Genomic DNA, 18,714 nt, shown 5'->3' with positions numbered 1-18,714 from the left:
GCCCTCCTAAAGACAACATCTGCAAAGAGTTTGTATGTTCTCTCAGTGTTTGCGTGGGTTTCCTCTGGGTACTCCGGTTTCCTCCCACGCTCCAAAGACATACTGATAGGTAATTTAGATTGTGAGCCCCGACGGGGGACAGCAATGATAATGTGGGCAACCTGCAAAGCGCTGCGAAATATGTTAGCGCTATATAAAAATAGATTAAGATTATTATTTAGGACAGCTTTTTAGAGTAAGACAAGTCAACACTAGAGCAATTTCTCTTTTATTACAAAAGTAACAACTGTACCGTACCCAGAAACAAGTTATTCACAGCATTACTGCTCATGGCAAGCAGCACAACCAGATGAAAAAACAGGCAGTTAAAAAGCTTGGCAGTGATATGGGGGCACATACTTACTGACAGTCTATGTATACAGGTATTGTGCAAATATAAAGGGCCGTAGTTTGACTCAAGACCCCTTTAGGCAGCATGAAAAAAGGCACAGGGTGTAGTAGTAACTACATGAGAAACAGCAAACAATAAGGTAAGTGCCAACCAGGTCAGCCTGCATGGCACTAACAGCAGTTGGCACAAATGAGTTTTGCAAGAAATGTGTCTGCAAAGACCCAACAAGACAGAAAACTGAAGACCTGGCTAAGTGGGCCATTAGTGTAAACATTAAAGTGCTTTCATCCTGCTAACATCTCCATTTTGACCACCAGTACAGAATTTCTGAGCCCAAAGTAGGATCGCCTGTACATACAAGTTAAAGTTTGTCAATGTGATGGGGGAATGTCCATAAACTCAAGGATTACCCCTCCACATTTGTAAAATGTACCCACTGCCATAAGGAAAGGTAGGGGCAGGGAACAGGTCACTGACCCTACATAAGAGACTCATTGGCGACAGCTCAGGATTCGGTGCATGATCGTCCTGTGGTGTCAGCAGGCTGGCCCTCAGTGTCACTGCTGGATCCCAAGAAGTCTGCTCTACAGACGTCCACTGTGCACAGCACCAAGCCAGGTCTCCAGCAGTGAGCACCGCGGCCAGATGAGGCAAAGTGCAATGTAGCCAAACCGGCCCATACCGGTCATGTAACAGTGTACAGAGAAGGGTGGCGACTCCCATATGCCGCAGTGTGCGCTATGCTAGATGCTGAACAAGTTTGGTAATGGGCTGTACATGTCATACTAGTGCAGTAGTGTCTCAGTGAGAATTAAAAAATACTAGATATTACTTTCATTTTATCCAAAAAAAAAAAAAAAAAAAAAAAAATCTTTAAAAATATAAATAGATCTTCATTAGAAAACATGGCTCCCAGAGCGAGGTATTTACACATACACGAGCAGAAGACGTGGAGATCCTTGCCAAGGTTAGCTGCCCACAGTTGTCAGGTACTGGTTGGGGGCACTGGAGCACCCCAGGAGCTCGCTCTTACAGTTAAGTGGGCCACAGTGCTTCGGAGCAGATGCCTCATACAGAGCACAGATGGAGCCATCCTCGCCAATCCTGTACGAAACCTCATAAGGATCCACCCACAGCGTCAGCTCCTTGGGCAAGAGGCAGAGCAGATTACTCATCTTTATACGAGCTGCAACTTTGCTGATGATGGGGTCCATTTTATGGTTGATCCGAATGCAGCGGTAGCCAGAACCCTTGGCGGGCTTGTCTGGAAACCAGTGGTGCCTATAATGCTCTGCAAAGAGAAAGGGGAATTAGTCACATGCCTAAAATGTTCACCCTTCATTAGTGTGTAGATACACAGCTACACCCCCTCACCATGGTTTACCCTCCAGTACTGTACAGTCACCCCCCCCTCCCCATATGGTTTACCCTCCAGTACTGTACAGTCACCCCCCCCTCCCCATATGGTTTACCCTCCAGTACTGTACAGTCACCCCCCCTCCCCATATGGTATACCCTCCAGTACTGTACAGTCACCCCCCCTCCCCATATGGTTTACCCTCCAGTACTGTACAGTCACCCCCCCTCCCCATATGGTTTACCCTCCAGTACTGTACAGTCACCCCCCCCTCCCCATATGGTTTACCCTCCAGTACTGTACAGTCACCCCCCCTCCCCATATGGTATACCCTCCAGTACTGTACAGTCACCCCCCCTCCCCATATGGTTTACCCTCCAGTACTGTACAGTCACCCCCCCTCCCCATATGGTTTACCCTCCAGTACTGTACAGTCACCCCCCCTCCCCATATGGTTTACCCTCCAGTACTGTACAGTCACCCCCCCCTCCCCATATGGTTTACCCTCCAGTACTGTACAGTCACCCCCCCTCCCCATATGGTATACCCTCCAGTACTGTACAGTCACCCCCCCTCCCCATATGGTTTACCCTCCAGTACTGTACAGTCACCCCCCCTCCCCATATGGTTTACCCTCCAGTACTGTACAGTCACCCCCCCTCCCCATATGGTTTACCCTCCAGTACTGTACAGTCACCCCCCCCTCCCCATATGGTTTACCCTCCAGTACTGTACAGTCACCCCCCCATATGGTTTACCCTCCAGTACTGTACAGTCACCCCCCCTCCCCATATGGTATACCCTCCAGTACTGTACAGTCATCCCCCTCCCATATAGTATAATCTCCAGTATTACATACAGCTATCCCCCTCCCCCCATATAGTATAATCTCCAGTATTACATAGTCATACCCCTCCCCATATGGTATATTCTCCAGTACTATATAGATACAGCCCACCCCCTCCACGTAGGTTAATATGGCGGCGACCCGAGACACCGCTGAACCGTCGGTGCCATAACGGCTGTCCCGGGCTCTCACCGATAAGCGTATCCCGTAAAGCTCCGCTGAAGCCATGCAGCTGCTGTTCACTGAGGCGGCTGCGCAGTAGATCAGACAGGAAGCTGACGGCCGCCGTGATCTCCGGTACCGTCTCCGAGTGAATGTCTCGTGAAGACCCGATGGACATGGCTGCTGGGGTGAGGTTACACTGTAGGCCTGACTGTGTCCTGCCTCTATGCCGGTACCGCTGCTTCCTCCGTGCAGTCCCGCCGCTCCTCTATGACTGAGGGAACAGCAGCCTCTCCCCCCTCTTTTATGTTAGCCCTGACAACCCGCAGCTCCCCAGAGAGCACTCCACCAATCAGCGCGGCCGTAGCGTCCTCTAGGCTAATGAGCTAACGAAGCTGCGGGAGGATGACGTCACCAGGCAGATCAGTGCTAAGAAAAGCAGGAGGCAGGAAGGAAGCACGTCTGTGCAGGGAGGGGGGCGCGGGGCATTGTGGGTAGCAGAGCTGATGACCCAAGCTTAGAGGGGCTGTCACTACCGGACAGAGCCTGTTTATAGTAACAACACTAGTACTAGCCTTGTACCTGGTAGTCACAGAGCCTGAGAAAATGACTTTTCATATACATGCAAATGAGCGGGCTTCAGGGCACTTTGGTCTGGTCAAGAGTTTGGTGCACCTTTATACCTCCTCATTTTGCGTAATGAGGGTGTGAAGCTCTGAGGTTGTGGGCTGTAATAGTCACCTAGGCAGGCTAGCAGTGCAGCTATTTTTTATTCCTTCAATTCATGGTTTTGCAACAATTCCAGGTACAAGACCAAAATACATTGCCCCCAATCCACAAGATCCTCTGCCCGGGGCCGGTAGCCCAACTACCCCTGTACCAGGCAATACTCGCTGTCTCCCAGCGTTTGGTTGTCGCACAGATCTCGTATCTCCTTCCAGTAGTCACAGTCCACGCTCCTCTACGATAGGTAACACAGCCGAAACCCATGTATCCAGCAGCAACAGTCCTTAAGAAGGTTCCAGAAATCCAGACGACAAATCCCTCCGCACGTGTGTCCAGCCCAGTGGGCAACCAAACTCCATAGGCCATCCATCCACGTGCTCCAGGACCTCATCCTAGATCCTCTCCCCTCACTTCAACATCTGCCTGACCAAACGTGGCTGATTTTTCTCCCTCTCCCTTAGGCTACGTTCACATTTGCGTTGTTGGGCACAGCATCAGCGATGCAACACAACCAACAACGCAAATACACAACGCTGCATTTTGTGACACATGCGTTGTCATAAGACCCTACAGATCAAGAATTTCGGCGCAGGGAAAACGCTACAAGTAGCGTCCTCTGCACCCTGTCTTGTGCATCTATATGACGCATGCATTGTAAAACGCAGTACAACGCATACCGGCGCATGTCCATGCACCCCCCATGTTAAAGATAGGGGCTCATGACGCATGCGTCGACGCTGCGCCCAGCAACGCAAATGTGAATGTAGCCTTACACATTTGCTTTTAGCTCAAAAGAATTAAGAATATTCCAGAAGCCCATCACCTGGGACTGCATGCAAGACAGCTGACGGCTGGTGACGGCTCCTGTGGGTCTACAATCCCCATTCACACAATGGGCCCAGTGGCTGGGAGCACAATGGCTTGAGACCCTGAGATACTGATGAGCAGGGCCGCCATCAGGGCATGACGGCCGTGACTGGCGTATGGGGCCCGGTGGGCAAAGGGGGCCCGCATCGGGCCCCGTCTCATCTGCTCACCGGGCCCCTACCGGCAGCCGCAGGCTAACCGGGCCCTTAGCGCCGACGCTGCAGCTGTTTAAGCTATTGACGTGCAGGCCCGCGGGCCCGCACGTCAATAGTTAACAGCCGCCAGCCAATCTGCACGCTGCAGTTGCATGGAGACAGAGAACTTCGCCCGCCGCAGGAGCACGGCAGGTAAGAAGAACTTTTTTTCTTTTTTTTTTTCTTGAGAGCGGTAATCCGGGGGGCCCAGGGAAGAACGCTGGACACAGAGGCAAAAAGCTGGACAGAGATGGGGCAGAGTGCTGGACAGAGATGGGGCAGAGTGCTAGACAGAGATGGGGCAGAGTGCTGGACAGAGATGTGTCAGAGTGCTAGACAGAGATGGGGCAGAGTGCTGGACAGAGATGGGGCAGAGTGCTGGACAGAGATGGGGCAGAGTGCTGGACAGAGATAGGGCAGAGTGCTGGACAGAGATGGGGCAGAGTGCTGGACAGAGATGGGGCAGAGTGCTGGACAGAGATGGGGCAGAGATGGGGCAGAGTGCTGAACAGAGATGAGGCAGGATTGGAAACAGATGGGGCAGAGTGCTGGACACAGATGGGGCAGAGTGCTGAACACTGATGAGGCAGGATTGGAAACAGATGGGGCAGAGTGCTGGACACAGATGGGGCAGGATTGGAAACAGATGGGCAGAGTGCTGGACACAGATGGGGCAGAGTGCTGGACACAGATGGGGCAGATTGCTGGACACAGATGGGGCAGAGTGCTGGACACAGATGAGGCAGGATTGGAAACAGATGGGGCAGAGTGCTGGACACAGATGGGGCAGAGTGCTGGACACAGATGGGACAGAGTGCCGGTCACAGATGAGGCAGGATTGGAAACAGATGGGGCAGAGTGCTGGACAGAGATGGGGCAGAGTGCTGGACAGAGATGGGGCAGAGTGCTGGACAGAGATGGGGCAGAGTGCTGGACAGAGATGGGGCAGAGTGCTGGACAGAGATGGGGCAGGATTGGAAACAGATGGGGCAGAGTGCTGGACACAGATGGGGCAGGATTGGAAACAGATGGGGCAGAGTGCTGGACACAGATGAGGCAGGATTGGAAACAGATGGAGCAGGATTGGACACAGATGAGGCAGAGTGCTGGACACAGATTGGGGCAGGATTGGAAACAGATGGGGCAGAGTGCTAGACACAGATGGGGCAGGATTGGACACAGATGGGGCAGAGTGCTGGACACAGATGGGGCAGGATTGGAAACAGTTGGGGCAGGATTGGACACAGATGGGGCAGAGTGCTGGACACAGATTGGGGCAGGATTGGAAACAGATGGGACAGAGTGCTGGACACAGATGGGACAGGATTGGACACAGATGGGGCAGGATTGGGAACAGATGGGGCAGATTGCTGGACACAGATGGGGCAGAGTGCTGGACACAGATGAGGCAGGATTGGAAACAGATGGGGCAGAGTGCTGGACACAGATGGGGCAGAGTGCTGGACACAGATGGGGCAGAGTGCTGGACACAGATGGGGCAGAGTGCTGGACACAGATTGGGGCAGGATTGGAAACAGATGGGGCAGAGTGCTGGACACAGATGGGGCAGGATTGGACACAGATGGGGCAGAGTGCTGGACACAGATTGGGGCAGGATTGGAAACTGATGGGGCAGAGTGCTGGACACAGATGGGGCAGGATTGGAAACAGATGGGGCAGAGTGCTGGACACAGATGAGGCAGGATTGGAAACAGATGGGGCAGAGTGCTGGACACAGATGGGGCAGGATTGGAAACAGAGGGGGCAGAGTGCTGGACACAGATGGGGCAGGATTGGAAACAGATGGGGCCGAATGGAGACAGATGGGGCAGGATTGGAGAGAGATGGGGCAGGATGGATACGATGGAGACAGATGGGGCAGGATGGGGAGATCATATGGGGCAGGATGGGAGAACATATGGCTGAAGCCTGGAATGAGACACACGGGGCTAGGATGGCAAATATTACCATAGGGGCTAATTAAGGGATATTATTATTGCAGTGATGTATTTATTTTATTTTTTGAGTATACTGTTTTAAATGGGGGGCGGTCCTGTTACTGTGTAGAGTGATACTATGTCGCCATCTTCATGTGGTGTAATGTAGAGGCTGGGAAAATTAAGTAATGTGTTCTACAAGCGGAACTGTGTTATTAACTGCAGAGACGAGTCCTGGCTGGATGAAGTGATGGCGGTCTGTGCTGGATGAAAGATGAAGGACTTCACCTAGAGACGTCACTGGTGAGTCAGTGTTACCTATACACTGACACTATACACTGTATACTATATACAGAGGTCCTGTGTACAATGTCACCAGTGATCACTGTATTACCTATACATTATATACAGAGCTCCTGTGTACAATGTCACTGGTGATCACTGTATTACCTGTACACAGACACTGCATACTAAGTACAGATCTCCTGTGTATAATGGCACTGATGGTGATAGTATTGTGGGGTTTTTTTTATTACTGATCAGTATTGTAGTATTCAGTCACTATGTGGTGGTAATATGTGGTCTGGTCATGATGTAGCGGTATTTGTTCCTTGTATTTTATATTATTCGATCACTGTGGTGGTAATATATCATCTGGTCATAGTGTTGTGGTATTTGTTCCTTGTATGTGATATTATAGGTCATTTTAAAAATTGAAAAATAAATAAAAATATACCTAAATTGTATTGCATATTTTAACAAATATTTAATAGGTTACAGCAGAGTAGGGCCCGGCCAAAAGTGTCTACCGTGTTATGGTGGCGGCTTAAAAAATCTTTTGGCCAAAACAAAAGCTGCCGGCTATATGTGTGATCTGGTGATGGGAACTGTCAATGTGTGATAGGTGAGAAGTGGAGATTTTCCAAGAGAGAGCGGTGGGACTGTGGACAGTTCGAGGGGTGGAGCCTGGAGGCGGGGCTGGGGTGGAGCCTGGGTGGAGTCTCAAGGGGGCCCCGAAAATTTTGCCAGTATGGGCCCCAAAATTTCTAGTGGCAGCCCTGCTGATGAGATTAATAGAATGATTGCTTTACATTTACCTTTAGCAATCTCGTGTGGCCTTATGTATGCATAAGGCTGGCGTCACACTAGAGAGAAATACGGATGAGTGAGAGGCGCAAAAACAACGTATTGCACACGGACCAATGATTCCCTATGGGGCAGCTTCCATCAGCCGTATATTTCTTGGCTATATTTTACGGTCTGAGAAACTCGCAGCATGCTGCGATTGTCAGCGTATTCCTCCATAAATACGCCAATGTCAGTCTATGGGGCGAGAAAAATACGGATTACACATGGACCATCAGTGTGACTTGCGAGAAACACGCATCGGTGTCCTATAGAAAAGCCGGCAATTCAGTATGGTGTACAGTAAAATTACACTGACAGGTTAGAATAGATAAAATAAATGTCTTCACATTGAATAGGTATATATATTTATATATGTCATTGACACACACACTTATATATACACTAGCTGAAGAGCCCAGTGTTGCCTGGGCAGAGTAAATATCTGTGGTTAGTTATAGCACCTCATGTTAGGGGTCGAGTTCCTGCCTCTGCACAGGGGTAATCTCGAACCATCTCCGCTGCGGTCTCCCATTCTTCTCCTGCCGCAGTGGAGCCTGCTCAGCGGAGGCGTCGGTCCCAGCGTCTCGCTCAGTCTGGCACTGTGTGAAGGGTTACTGCTGTCCTTCCAGCTTCTGCCATTGTAGCCAGTGCTGGTCAGCAGCGAGCAGACGTCTTTGGGACTCCTACTTTTCCTCTTCTGAGCATGCCCAGGGTAAGATCTCATTGGAGATCAAGTGTCACATGCTCAGGTACTGCAGCAAATCCTATTGGTCCTCTATTTATTATTGTGTCTCCTGTCGGACAGGGCGTTGGAATGGGCTACGCCGCTGTGGGAGCGTGGCGATCATGTGGTGCAGAGTGCTCCGTTGTTCCTGAGCCCTCTGAAACTGGTCTTTTTAGGACCTCGTGTCACCCATGATACTGCGCTCTAGCTGTTTGCATTGACTCAGGGCTCGTCCTTGGTCAGCCATTTTGCCGTCCACTTTCGCACCCTAGCATCTGAGCTGGAATGGGCTGATAAAGCCCTTATTCCGATATTTTGTAGGGGGCTGGCTGACCACGTGAAGGACGCTCTGGCCACTAGGGAGATTCCCGCCACACTGGAGGAGTTAATAACTATCCACTCGTATTGACCTCCGTTTTCACGAGCGGAGGTTAGATCGAGCCCAATGTAGGCAGAGATTTCGGCTGGCTCCCACCTTTGCCAAACCTTTGGAATCTCCAGTCCTGGTCCCTGAGTCACATGAGGCCATGGTAGGGTCACGAGCGGGATCTAAGTCCCGGAATGCTCGTGCACTCCAGGTTTGTCATGTTTGCCAGCAGTCTGGACATCTTGCCACCAGATGTCCTCAGCGGTCGAGGGAACGTCAGCGTCTAGTGGTAGTAGGTGGAGGTACACTAGACACGGCAACATTTGCCTCCAAATTGTCCTTTAAGGGGACAATTACTATAGGCTCATTTACCCACTCGGTAGAGCTCTGCGTGGATTCTGGGGCGGAGGGCAATTTTATGTCTTCTGCCTTCGCCTAACGTCACGCAATTCCCCTGGTAATGTTAGCTCAACCAGTAACCGTATGAGTAGTAAATGGGTCGACACTCCCCTCACGGATAACACACCAGACCATCCCTTTTTCTCTGTCCATGTCACCATCTCATCAGGAAATTACATCTATGCTCGTCATTCCTGAGGGAATTGATGAGGTCCTGTTAGGGATACCTTGGCTACGGTACCACTCTCCTCATATTGAGTGGTCCACAGGCAGAATTTTGGGATGGGGTGAATCTTGTGGGGGTAGATGTCAGACGGAATGTGTTCAGGTTGCTACTACTGAGGTACCCGCAGATCTATCCTCTCTCCCCAAGCAATATTGGCCCTATGCGGACGTGTTCTCCAAAAGAGCTGCGGAGACCCTTCCGCCTCACCGCCCCTATGACTGTCCTATTGACCACTTGCCTGGTGCTGAGCCTCCCTGGGGTGGAGTCCGTTATCTCTCCCGGAGACGGAGGCAATGTCACAGTACATCCAGGAAAATCTGGCAAGAGGATTCATTATTAAGTCAGTGTCACCTGCAGGGGCTGGGTTCTTCTTCGTGCAGAAGAAGAATGGGGAACTACGTCCATGCATAAATTACAGGGGTCTTAACGCCATCACCGTTAAGAATAAGTATCCTCTGCCCCTGATATCTGAGCTCCTTGGTAGGCTTCGGGGAGCAAGGGTGTTTACTAAACTAGATCTGCAGGGTGCTTACAACCTGATTCGCATCCGTGAGGGGGACAAATGGAAGATGGATTTTAACACCAGGGATGGGCACTATGAATATCTAGTGATGCCCTTTGGGCTCTGTAATGCCCCAGCTGTTTTCCAAGACTTTGTAAACGATATGCTCTCCACCTCGGTCGTAGTCTATCTGGATGATATTCTCATCTACTCTCCAGATATTGACTCCCACCGGAGAGATGTTTTTAGACTCTTCAGCCTCTTACGAACTAACTCCCTCTACGCCAAGTTGGAGAAATGTGTGTTTGAGCAGGAGTCTTTACCTTTCCTGGGCTATATCATCTCCGCCCAAGGATTGGCTATGGATCCTGCCAAACTACAGGCTGTGATGGACTGGCAAGAACCCCACTCCCTTTAAGCGGTGCAGCGCTTTATGGGGTTCATTAACTATTATCGCCAGTTCTTTCCTCATTTCTCAACTTTGGTAGCTCCCTTGGTAGCCCTCACCAAGAAGGGAGCAAATCCCAAATTGTGGTCTGTGGAGGTCTCCAAGGCTTTTACTTCTATTAAATCTCATTTTGCTAGCGCTCCCATTCTACATCGCCCCGATGTAGATAAGTCGTTTATAATGGAGTTGGATGCCTCTTCAGTTGATGCTGGAGCAATCCTCTTCCAAAAGGATGCTCAAGGTCGGAAGCATTCTTGCTTCTTCTTCTCCAAGACCTTCACACCAGCGGAGAGGAATTATTCCATCGGGGACAGGGAGTTGCTAGCAATGAAGTTAGCCTTCTCTGCTGGAGACATCTCTTGGAAGGGGCTCGTTTTCCCTTCCAAGTATTCACTGACCACAAGAATTTGGTTTATTTACAGACCGCCCAGCAGCTAAATTCTCGCCAGGCCAGATGATCCTTGTTCTTCTCTCGGTTCCATTTCACCCTCCATTTTCTTTCCGGGAAGAAGAACATTCGTGCCGATGCTCTGGCTCCGTTGGATCATCTGAGGAGGAGGAAGAGGAGCCTCGGCTTATTGTCCCTTCCGAGAGCCTGAGAACTGTGGCCCCGGTTTCGCTAGAGTCTGTGCCTCCGGGCAAGACTTTTGTACCATCCAGTTTGCGTCCGGAGGTTCTCTCTTGGGCTCTCTCGTCTAGGGTGGGTGGACATTTTGGTACCAAAAGGACATCTGAGCTACTGGCGAGAACATATTTGTGGCCGCATATGGCCCATGATGTCACAGACTATGTTAGGGGATGTGTCCCTTGCACCAGGAACAAGTCTGCTTGTCAACGGCCAGCTGGGTTGCTTCATCCCCTGCCGGTGGCAGACAGACCCTGGGAGATGGTCGGGATGGACTTTGTGGTGGGCTTACCCAAGTCTCGTAGCTGTACCATTATTTGGGTTATCACCGACCATTTTTCCAAAATGGTGCACTTGGTGCCTCTTCCACGGTTACCTTCTGCACAGGCTCTGGCGGCGTTGTTTATCAAACACATATTTCACCTACACGGTATGCCGGACAAAAATGTCAGTGATCGGGGTCCCCAGTTTGCGTCTCGATTCTGGAGAGAGCTTTGTCGTCTACTCAGCATTGAGTTGAATCTCTCCTCAGCTTATCATCCCGAGACGAATGGGTTGGTAGAGAGGGCCAACCAGACCTTAGTCACATATCTTTGACATTTTGTCTCAGCCAGGCAGGATGACTGAGCATCCTTGCTACCGTGGGCGGAGTTTGCGCTGAATAACGCCGTAGCCGACTCCACCGGACAGACCCCATTCCTCCTAAACTATGGCCAGCATCCGCGGGTACCTGTGCCTATGCCCATGTCTTCCGCCGACCCCAGGGTGGCAGACTGGGCTGTGGAGGCGCGGGACATTTGGGACCACACTCAGGATGCCATTCGGGCCTCCAAGGAGAGGATGAGGTCCTCCGCCGATGCACATCGGCGACCCGCTCCGACCTTTGCTCCTGGCGACTTAGTGTGGCTCTCCGCCCATAACATCAGGCTGCGAGTTGAGTCCACTAAGATTGCTCCTCGCTACTTGGGCCCTTTCAAGGTCCTCGAACAGTTTAACCCTGTGGTGTACTGTCTGGCCCTTCCGCCACGTCTGGGTATCACCGACACCTTTCATGTGTTCCTCTTAAAGCCCGTATACATGTCCCGGTTTTCCGAGTTTTCTGCCGGGACATCGGGTTCGTCTACGGACGATTTTGAGGTGAATGCTATTTTAGGGTGCAAGGTCGTACGTGGCAAAAAATGTATTTGGTGGACTGGAAGGGTTATGGTCCTGAGGACAGGTCCTGGGAGCCTGCTGAGAATATTCAGGCTCCGCAAATCATTGCTGCCTTCGATCGTGGCGAGGTCCAAGGAGGGGTGGGGCCATGTTAGGGGTCGAGTTCCTGCCTCAGCACAGGGGGAATCTCGAGCCATCTCCGCTGCGGTCTCCTATTCTTCTCCTGCCTCAGTGGAGCCTGCTCAGCGGAGGCATCGGTCCCAGCATCATGCTCAGTCTGGCACTGTGCGAATGGTTACTGCTGTCCTTCCAGCTTCTGCTATTGTAGCCAGTGCTGGTCAGCAGCGAGCAGACGTCTTTGGGACTAAGTCCTACTTTTCCTCTTCTGAGCATGCCCAGGGTAAGATCTCTCATTGGAGATCAAGGGTCACATGCTTAGGTACTGCAGCAAATCCTATTGGTCCTCTAGGAAGGTCCTGAAGGTGTTCAACATCTGTGGCAGCCTCTGATTTGTCCTTCTAGGAAGGTCCTGTACGTGCTGCAGGTATAAGAGGTGCGCATGACCGCACGGCCATGCGCTAGTATCAATTTATGTGTGAGCTCAGCGCTAGTGTGATCATGTTTGTATGCGGTCAGGGACCCGGCTGAAATAAGCCCCTAGAATGCTGGCACCTCCAGCGAGGAGTTTCATGTTTGCATTTGACTGCATGACCACTGTCATGAACTGGTGGTTCAGAAACACAATGGACCTGGTGGTTAAGAGCACACAAAGTGACCTGATAGTTACTAATAACATAGGACGAGCTCTGAGACGTGGGAACTCTGCTGACCGCAATCCCTAATCCTATCACACCACACTAGAGGTAGCCGTGGAGCGCTCCTGACCAGACCTAGGCGCCTCGGGCACAGCCTGAGAAACTAGCTAGCCCTGAAGATAGAAAAATAAGCCTACCTTGCCTCAGAGAAATTCCCCAAAGGAAAAGGCAGCCCCCCACATACAATGACTGTGAGTAAAGATGAAAATACAAACACAGAGATGAAATAGATTTTAGCAAAGTGAAGCCCGACTTACTGAATAGAACGAGGATAGGAAATATAGCTTTGCGGTCAGCACAAAAACCTACAAACAACCACGCAGAGGGCGCAAAAAGACCCTCCGCACCGACTAACGGTACGGAGGTGCTTCCTCTGCGTCCCAGAGCTTCCAGCAAGCAAGACAAACCAAAATAGCAAGCTGGACAGAAAAAATAGCAAACCAAGAAACACAAGCAGAACTTAGCTTATGCAGTGTAGACAGGCCACAAGGACGATCCAGGAGAGAGCAAGACCAATACTGGAACATTGACTGGAGGCAAGGAACAAAGAACTAGGTGGAGTTAAATAGAGCAGCACCTAACGACTTAACCTCGTCACTTGAGGAAGGAAACTCAGAAGCCGCAGCCCCACTCACATCCACCAGAAAAAGCTCATAGACAGAACCAGCCGAAGTACCACTCATGACCACAGGAGGGAGCTTGACCACAGAATTCACAACAGACCACCGTCTGCTCTACTAAGTAGCTGTGTGCTTCTGTGAGCCTAACAGGGTACAGCGTTATCTTTGCTAACGGACTTTGTGAGGTAACAGAAGTAACAGAGTCTGTTTATACTACTATATTGTACCTCCATATCTAGCTGCAGGTGCTTTCCTGCACGGTGGATCCCGGGTTGCGAACGCACCAACTTCTTATAAATATATATTCAGTGTGTTCCCCCAACCCTAACACCTCACTTCTCTTATTTTCCCATCACACCTCTCATTTTCCCCCTCACATCTTTCATTTCCCCCTTCACATCTCTCATTTTCTCCCTCACATCTCTCATTTTCTCCCTCACACCTCTTATTTTCCCCCTCACTCCTCTCATTCCGCCTTCACTCCTCTCATTCCCTCCTAACACTTGTCATTTTGACCTCACATCTGTCATTTTCCAATCACTACACTATTTTCCCTCACTCCTCTCATTTTGCACTCAGACCTTTTCATTTTCACCTCACACCTCTCATTTTCACCTCACACCTCTCATTTTCACCTCACACCTTTTCATTTTTACCTCACACCTCTCATTTTCCCCTCAGTATATACATGTTCATCATCTCCCTTATATATAGTATACACCTGTATGTCATCTCCTGTATATAGTATATACCTGTATGTCATCTCCCCTGTATATAGTATACTAGCTGTTTCCAGCCAGCTAACGCTCGGCACGCTCATTGTTATCTAATTAACGCTGCTGGTGATTAAACTAAAGTACATAATGACAACATTCCATAGTGCTTATGCAGGTGGTAAATTAACTTAAAATAATTTTTTTTGCCTTGTTCGTATCTTCGTAACCATGCTTGAAACTGCTGAGGATATTAATTTACTTCACGTAAGTGTATAGAACCACTTCTGCAGCACAAAGCAAACTTTGCACTGTGTAATTTTTCTTTCCAAAAGTGAGATGCACCGCAATCACTACACGTAACGTCTCGCTTTCCCACGTGGTGTTCACTGGGTATATTCTCTGGATTTCTTGCTGCATACCTCGAAGGTGGTGGCAGTTTACGTCGACGGGCATTGTTGTTTTCAACTTCCGCAGGTGTCAAATTCCTTCTTCGTTGACGCTGGTTATATATATCAGGTTCCCTTCTTTCTGTCACTCGGTTGATATAAACCTTGTGATATCTCTGTCCTTATCAGTCTGCTCAGCTGTTCGTTGCTGATAACCAATCCTACGATTTTGTCGATGTTGTTGTCGATCAGCTACTGCATCATTGTCCGGATTTTCCTGCGACCTGTGGGATGGACCTGGCGACTCTTCTTGGCTCATTTTGTTTGGGAGAATGCAGATGCAATTAAATGACCGTTTACCTTATCTGAAGTGGTTGAATTACATAGAAAGGAAGTGATTAAATCAACAAATGTCTATCACTTGTATCAGGGCACTTCACCTTAATATCACAACATAATCCCATATAATGTCATATGGGAAGAAGAAGAGATCCCATAGGGGTTAAAACCAATGTTTATTAAATAAATTAAAATAACATAATAAAAAAGCAAAATAGACCGTAGGGGACACCAAACAAACAAGGCTGTACAAATTAATATACACAGATAAGTCACCAGACACTATTCATGTAAACGTCCACGCTGGTAAAAGGAAGGGCAGCAGCAGAACTAACACCCATCAATAAGAATATAGCAGAATATAGACAAACAATACAACAGATGCTGCCTTGGTATAACCCTATCTAGCCAAATAGCTTAAAGTACAGGCGGTAGCAACTGAAACCAGAGTGTGTAGCCCAATAAAATATCCGTCCAGATAGACCCAGCCTAGAAAATAATGGAAGTCTGACAGAGACCGTGCCTACCTTGCCTGGATGGCATCCCCTCACCCCGACGCGCGTTTCGCCTCCTGCTTCCGGGGGCGTACCAGGGTGAGGGGCGCTAGTGCTTATATAGCAGAGGTGCAGATAGCGTCCATCGGCAGCGGCGGCGCATCGCGTGTGACTCCTCCCTCCTGATGACACGCTTCCTGCCGCCGCTCAATGACACGCAAGCCAAAGCTACAGAGGGCCGGATCACAGCGCGTGCGCACTAGCCAAATGGAGCTAGGAGCAGAGAAGAGAGATCAAGAGGAAAGCGATGAAGGATCAGTGACCAATCATATAAAAGGGGGCCATAAAGAACGTGAATATTAGCGTATCTGAGTGCTTATTAGTGAAACAAGAATGACTACCTGTACCGGCAGAAAAAGACGGACAATGGAATAGTTTGAAAGATCTCTTTAAGAGACATTGGAATGTTCTCTTAACAGACCCTATTTTGAGACAAATCTTGCCTGAATTTCCCCAATGTGTGGCCCGGCGTTCTGCCAACATCAAAGATGTATTGGTACATAGTCATTACAATCCTAAGCGCCCATCAAGTCATAGGTCACTAACCCCAGGCTTCTTTCCCTGTGGGCTATGTAAAGCTTGCTTGAATCTGGACAGGTCCAAGAGGTTTTCAAACGCTGACGGTACACGAACATATATTTGGAAACATCTCACCTGTTCCTCTAAAGAAATTGTTTATCATGCGATATGCCCATGTGGGAAAATATATGTCGGCCTAACCACTTGAGAGTTTAAATTGAGGGTAAGAGAACACGTATTGGATATCGAAAAAGCGGCCACGGTCATAGATGACAGTGTATTGAAAACGCTACCACGCCATTTCAAGAAATATCATGACTGTAAATCACGTGGCCTGAGGATCAAGGCCATTGACCAATTAAATATGGGGCCTAGAGGTGGTGATGTTAGCAGGGCCTTAGCACAATTAGAATGTCGCTGGATTTTTCGTTTGGGTACATTGAGTCCTGCTGGATTGAATGAAAATATGGGTTTCTCCGCTTTTTTGTAATTGGCATCTTTTTAGGGGATGAGGGGTCTGTTTTCATTGTAATGAATATGTCTATTATTGATTTTATCTTCTAATTGTTGTTTTCTGTTTGTTTTAGTATACGAGAGGTTCACGTAGCTTATCCATCACTGTGACGTTTTATTCCCTATCCTACGGAGCAGGCGATGATCATCTATTATATAGGAGAAGACTTCTGGAGAAACAGCTAAGAAGAATTTAAGAGGAAGAAATAGAGCGCAAGAATTAGAAATTATGTAGATTTTTTAAGGGGTATTAATTATTCGGCCATTTATTATTCATATTAAGGGATATACACTTTAGATTAGTATGTACTTGTGTATGTTTTATATTGATTTTTGATATATAATATGTTGTTTTAGGATTATGTATTTACAGATTTTAGTGATAGGGTGGGATTCATATTCATCTGTGTAGTTATGTATAGTATTTAGTTGCACATTATTTTATATAGCATGATTGACTTTTAGAGGCCGGTTTATTGTGCAATATATATTTATTATTTTGGCTTGAATTGTGATTGTGTATCTGTGATATTGATCATTATGTATATGGGATGGTGTTATGATTCTAGGGTATCGTCTTATTCAATAGCATTATTTGGGCCCCTTTATTAATTATTGTGGAGAGCACTTATTACTTTTTCCTTTCATTAGATCACAAATTGTGTATTGTATTTTCAATATAGGTTTTTTCTCTTTTTTCTTTCTTAAGTAATCTTTGGTTCCACTATTTTTCCTGTACAATATTGTCCCTCTATTTATTAAATATATATTAACTTCACTTCTCTAGTCACTCGGTTTTTATACCTTGTATATTCATTGGTTGGCCACTCACGGTTCACGGCTACCAATGGATTAACGACACATTATATACAGCATCTCTTTTTCTGCCGGTACAGGTAGTCATTCTTGTTTCACTAATAAGCACTCAGATACGCTAATATTCACATTCTTTATGGCCCCCTTTTATATGATTGGTCACTGATCCTTCATCGCTTTCCTCTTGATCTCTCTTCTCTGCTCCTAGCTCCGTTTGGCTAGTGCGCACGCGCTGTGATCCGGCCCTCTGTTGCTTTCTTGCGACGCTCATACACTGACACGCATAGCTTTGGCTTGCGTGTCATTGAGCGGTGGCAGGAAACGTGTCATCAGGAGGGAGGAGTCACACGCGATGCGCCGCCGCTGCCGATGGACGCTATCTGCACCTCTGCTATATAAGCACTAGCGCCCCTCACCCTGGTACGCCCCCGGAAGCAGGAGGCGAAACGCGCGTCGGGGTGAGGGGACGCCATCCAGGCAAGGTAGGCACGGTCTCTGTCAGACTTCCATTATTTTCTAGGCTGGGTCTATCTGGACGGATATTTTATTGGGCTACACACTCTGGTTTCAGTTGCTACCGCCTGTACTTTAAGCTATTTGGCTAGATAGGGTTATACCAAGGCAGCATCTGTTGTATTGTTTGTCTATATTCTGCTATATTCTTATTGATGGGTGTTAGTTCTGCTGCTGCCCTTCTTTTTGCCAGCGTGGATGTTTACATGAATAGTGTCTGGTGACTTATCTGTGTATATTAATTTGTACAGCCTTGTTTGTTTGGTGTCCCCTACGGTCTATTTTGCTTTTTTATTATGTTATTTTAATTTATTTAATAAACATTGGTTTTAACCCCTATGGGATCTCTTCTTCTTCCCATATGACAATATATGGGATTATGTTGTGATATAGAAAGGAAGTGCTCAGAAGTTCTCTTATCCCTCTATTGAGATGCATTAATACTTTGGGCCAGCTGTACTGTTATGACCTGGTGGTTATGAGCACCCGGAATGACCTGATAGTTAAACCTCATACAGGACGAGCTCTGGGATGTGGGAGCTCTGCTGACCGCAAGCCCTAATCCTATCACACACACTAGAAATAGCCGTGGAGCGCTCCTGACCAGACCTAGGCGCCTCGTCACAGCCTAAGAGCTATCTAGCCCTAGAGATAGAAAATAAAGCCTACCTTGCCTCAGAGAAATTCCCCAAAGGTAAAGGAAGCCCCCCACATATATTGACTGTGAGTAAAGATGAAAGTCACAAACGCAGAAATGAAACAGGTTTCAGCAAAGGGAGGCCAGACTTACTAAATAGACAGAGGATAGGAAAGGTAACTTTGCGATCAGCACAAAAAGCTACAAAAGACCACACAGAGTGTGCAAAAA

The 18,714-nt window shown here is 48.5% G+C and overlaps 1 protein-coding gene and 1 long non-coding RNA gene across 2 annotated transcripts; one reads left to right on the top strand and one right to left on the bottom strand.

The window, feature by feature from the left end:
* Positions 1 to 252: 252 nt before the first annotated feature.
* On the bottom strand, positions 253 to 2,935 carry LOC138669782 (protein BTG2-like). The gene is made up of 2 exons (XM_069756512.1): positions 2,788 to 2,935; positions 253 to 1,682 (listed from the first exon to the last, which is right to left on the bottom strand). Exons 1-2 carry the CDS (start codon positions 2,933 to 2,935, stop codon positions 1,360 to 1,362), a joined length of 471 nt encoding a protein of 156 aa, XP_069612613.1. The 3' UTR covers positions 253 to 1,359.
* LOC138669783 (uncharacterized) lies at positions 2,806 to 17,295 on the top strand. Its single transcript, XR_011319228.1, has 2 exons — positions 2,806 to 2,945; positions 16,592 to 17,295. It is a non-coding gene; the product is annotated as an uncharacterized lncRNA (long non-coding RNA).
* Positions 17,296 to 18,714: the final 1,419 nt, after the last annotated feature.

This window comes from Ranitomeya imitator, chromosome 3, assembly GCF_032444005.1.
Source record: "Ranitomeya imitator isolate aRanImi1 chromosome 3, aRanImi1.pri, whole genome shotgun sequence".
Classification (NCBI taxonomy): Eukaryota; Metazoa; Chordata; class Amphibia; order Anura; family Dendrobatidae; genus Ranitomeya; species Ranitomeya imitator.
This window is presented reverse-complemented; position numbering and strand designations above follow the sequence as displayed.